General features: G+C 47.9%; 1 protein-coding gene across 1 annotated transcript; it reads left to right on the forward strand.

Annotated features, from left to right (window-relative positions):
- LOC311529966 (olfactory receptor 10G6-like) lies at positions 1-939 on the forward strand (the record flags this gene model as incomplete). Its single annotated transcript, XM_084646242.1, has 1 exon — positions 1-939. One exon carries the CDS (start codon positions 1-3, stop codon positions 937-939), a length of 939 nt encoding a protein of 312 aa, XP_084502368.1.
- Between the last annotated feature and the right edge of the window lie 3,790 nt (positions 940-4,729).

Genomic DNA, 4,729 nt, shown 5'->3' on the forward strand with positions numbered 1-4,729 from the left:
ATGGAGTGTGGGAACAGATCCCAGCTCACCCATTTCATCCTGGTGGGGATCCCATACCCCCCAGAGCTGCGGGTGCCCTTGTTCCTCTTCTTCCTCCTCATCTACCTATTGACACTATGCGGGAACCTGCTCATCCTGCTGGCGGTGGCCCAGGAGTGCCGGCTGCACAAGCCCATGTACTGGTTTCTCTGCCACTTGTCCTTCCTGGACATGACGGTCTCCTCGGTGGTGGTGCCCAAGGTGGTGGCCGGCTTCCTGCCGGGCGGCGGGGCCATCTCCTTCCATGGCTGCATGGCCCAGCTCTTCTTCTTCCACTTCCTTGGCTGCACTGAGTGCTTCCTCTACACGGTCATGGCCTACGACCGCTTCCTGGCCATCTGCAAGCCACTGCGCTACAGCGTCATTATGAATCGCAGAGCCTGCCTGTGCCTGGCAGTGGGGACCTGGCTAGGGGGCTCCCTGCACTCGTTCATAGAGACTGCACTCACCTTCCGCCTGCGCTATGGCCGGGGCACCCAGGTAGGCTACATCTGTTGCGATATCCCAGCTGTGCTGAAGCTGGCCTGTGGGGACACGGCACTCAACGAGCTGGTGACATTCATCGACGTGGGATTCGTGGCCATGACCTGCTTCCTGCTGATCCTGACTTCCTACATCTACATCATCTCGGCCATCCTGAGGATCCGCTCCAATGAGGGTAGACGTCGGGCCTTCTCCACCTGTGCAGCACATATCACCGTGGTGGTGACCTACTATGTGCCCGTGTTCTTCATCTACCTGAGGCCAGGTTCCCAGCACCCCATGGACAGGGTGGTGGCTGTATTCTACACCACAGTAACCCCGCTCCTCAACCCCCTCATCTACACACTGAGGAACAAGGAGATGAAAGCTGCCCTCATGAGACTGGGGGGCAGAAAACTGCCAGGGCCTGAGCCATGATTATCCTGCGGCCAGCAGGAGCTGCCTGAGAACTGGACAGGGAGAGAGGGACTTGGAGATGAGCATCAGGACTCCTAGGTTATGTCCCTGGCTCTGGGGGGGGAGTGGGGTCTAACAATTGAACTCCAGGTTCCTGGGATCTATTGGAATTTGTTCCAATGCTCTCATGGCTAGAGATGCCCAGATTGGCACTAGGGACTCTTGGGTTGCATTTCTGTTTCTTGGAAGGGAGTCATGTCTCGTGGTAAGAGCAGGGTGGTCTGGGAGTCAGGACTGCTGGGTTCTATTTCCAGCTCTGCCACAGACTCCCTGTATGACCTTGGGCAAGTCCCTTGGCATCGGTTTCCCCATGCAGGTCATTTCCCTACTGCACGACACCCAGGGTTGTGAGGCTAAAGTCATTACTGACTGGGAGGAGTATGAGGAGGGGTTCAGTCATGGGAGCCAGAGAAATAGGCTTTCTAACCACTGCATGGGGTCTGCTTCTGACAATGGGAGGTGATGGAATGGGCAGCTTGGGGTTAGGAGCTGTGTTGCTGTTCTGTGTTTGTACATCACCTGGCACACTGGGGTCCTGGTCCATGAGTGTGGCTCTGACATACTAATCCAAGAGGGAGAAGGGAAAACAACAGAATCTCAGGCTCATCTAATAAGGGGTCCTGGGGCAGAATCCGAGGTGTTTGACTTGTTTTAGGGACACAGGAATGGCCAAACAGCATCAGAACATTGTTCCACACATTCCTGTCAAAGCTCTTCCACTCTTAAAATAAAATGACGTCTGTCACCACATGGTCTTATTTTTGTAAACCCCATCCCCACCCCCAGTATGCCACATACACTTGTTGTGTCTTATCTCAGGTTAGAATGTCCTGTCCTCAGGGCCCACGCAGTCTCTCTCTGTGCAACACATAGCACAAGGGGGCCCATAGGCACGTCAGTGCTACGAAAAATAACCCCCAACGATTCCCAAAGAGGGACGGGTCTGTGGTGAAGGCACTGGAGTGGGACTTCAGACAGCCTGTGTCACTTGCTCTGTGCATGCCTTGGTTTCCCATCTGTAAAATGGGGCTAGGGCCACTTCCTTAAGGCTGTTTAGATTATAAACTCTTTAGGACAAGGACTGACACTGCACAGTGCCTGCCAGAATGGAGCCAGACCACTAGGCCATGTGGCCAAAGCTGTATGTAGTGAAATTCCTAAACTGTTCTGGCCCAGCAGTATTACTTTCCTTGGTGCCCAGTTCATTGTGGGTTGATGTAAGCAATAGCACTTTTTCAGTAGTAGAGGTTCACATTCCCGTCTAGCGGGTGATGTTTACCCCTGTGCAGTGTTAGGGGGCGTATTCCTTCACCCGCTCACTTCCCTGGTCCTTCTGGCATGCACAGAGAGCAACAATACCCGAAGTCCAAAGGTGCAAACAATTCAATGTTTATTGGGGTGAACTTCCAGCAAGCATGATTCCAGTTTCCTTCCTTAGTGTCCCCCTTCCCAGCTCTGACACCACAGAGCCTTACACCTGTGTCCCTGTTCCCATTCCTCCCCTTAGCAAAACATGATTCCAATTTCCCCCCCCCATTCCCTGTTCCCATTCCCCCCACTTACTGCCTGATTGACTGCAGACTATATAGTAAAACTTGAGTTCTGCTTAGCTATACCTTAACCAATCATTTTCCTGAAATTTTATTAACCAATCCTAACATATTGTAACATGATTATGTAACCAATTATATCCCACCACCTTAATTAGTTTACACCCAGCAAAAGTAATTACACAGCAGACAGAAACAATCACAGAACCAGACAGAGATTATACAGACAAACAATAGGGAAATGAAAAGGAGTACTTGTGGCACCATAGAGACTAACCAATTTATTTGAGCATGAGCTTTCGTGAGCTACAGCTCACTTCATCGGATGCATACCGAAGTGAGCTGTAGCTCACGAAAGCTTATGCTCAAATAAATTGGTTAGTCTCTAAGGTGCCACAAGTCCTCCTGTTCTTTTTGCGAATACAGACTAACACGGCTGTTACTCTGAAACCTGTCAATAGGGAAATGGGGACTACAGTGATAGAACAAACACAGAAATGAGGATTTCACATCCCAGCTATTGATAAGTGAGTTCTTGCCAGACAGGATGTTATCAAACTAAGTTTCCTTTTACATCTTCTAGGCACTTCCCTTTCTCTGGAGGCGATAGGCATTATCAGGACAGGATTGTATCCTAGCAGCCCAATAGCACCTTATTTCAATGTGACAAGTTTGGGATGTGAGGCTCTGACCATTTGCTTCCCAGCTTATGGCTGCCTCTGCTGCTTAGCCAGAGGCCTTAGCCTAAGACCAGGGCCTCAAACACCAGCAGACAGTGATTTTGATTCTTTCTTTTATACCTCTAGAACTAGCTAAGTGATAAGAATACCACCTAAATTCTTAGAGTATAGGTCTTTACAGACAGGTCTGAATATCTATATCCTAACACGCAGGTCCATTGAAAACCCAATTTTCCACCAAAGAAAAGCTTCAAAGGAAAATTTACTATTCGTCCTTAATGATGATGATGATGACTGGCTTTTATATAACTCAAGACGTTCTCATTATCCGGATCAATCTCTGATCTTGTTTGAAATCTACTAAGCTCTTGGCCTCAATAATAACATGTACTGATGAGTTTGTCAGGCTAATTGTGCAAGTCTAAAATGGTTTAGGACGGAAGTTGGTATAGAACCGGTGAGCTGACCCGCTGCACACCCAGGTTCATCTCACACTTTTGCTTTAGGTTGGGAATTTCAAAAGCACTTCACAGGAGCTAGGTGTCTAACTGACATAGACTTTTAACTTCCTTTGGAAATACCAGCCTTAAAGTCCAGCTATTTTTCCTGTTCTCTAAAATTTCACTTGTTCTTTGTCAGTCTCATAAATGGGCCCAGCCCTCTCCAGACACTGGTTTCCGGATTTATTTTTAATTTGAACAACTAGAAAAAGCACAGAAAACTGAATGACCAGTTCCAATGACACAACTGCTTGGGGCAGGAAACAAGAAAAAAATTCCCCTTTTATTCCCAGATTTCGGTTCTATGCATATTGCATGTTACTCAAAATTCAAGGCAAGAGGCGCAGAAGACACAATACATAAGCACCACAGATCCAAAATACATTCTGTGTGATGAGTGTAGCCATTCTCACCTCGGTTAAATCTATTAGCATTTTTTCTTCCTTTTTTATCTTTCTAGCTTTATCTATGTAGCGAGTAAAATTTTCAAAACCTCCTAATTAACTTAGGAGAGTAAGTCCCATTTTCACAAGCCATTCAGGAGCCCAGTTCTCACTGAAATTCAATTAGAAATGGCCAGATTTCCAAAGGTTTATGACCACCTAAAGATGCAGATAGGCACGTAGTGGGATTTTCAAATGGACCTTGGTGTTTAGGCCCAGCCTTTAGTCACAGTTCAGAGCAACTGCACCTGTATTTCCCCTTAGTGGTCCAGCAGGAGCATCTCTCTCAGGCTTCCAGCTCCCTAGCTATTGGGCGGAGACCCACATCTCCCTCCCTCCTCAATGGGGCCTTTCCAGGCTGAGCAGTTCCTTTCACTGCATTATTCCCTCAAAAGCCAGCCAACCTAAGCAGCCCGACTTTGCTTCCCTGCCCCCCCACCAGGGGTGGTGCACAGTGTAATTGCCTCAGCTTTAAGTTCACACAGTTCTTCCTAAGTAAGCGTATTTTATTTTTAAGGTAAAAACAATAAAGAAAAAACATTAAAAAATATGCTCTTAAGCAAAATAAGCAGTCATGG

The sequence above is a fragment of the Lepidochelys olivacea genome (genome assembly GCF_965140295.1).
Source record: "Lepidochelys olivacea isolate rLepOli2 genome assembly, chromosome: 13".
Lineage (NCBI taxonomy): Eukaryota > Metazoa > Chordata > Testudines > Cheloniidae > Lepidochelys > Lepidochelys olivacea.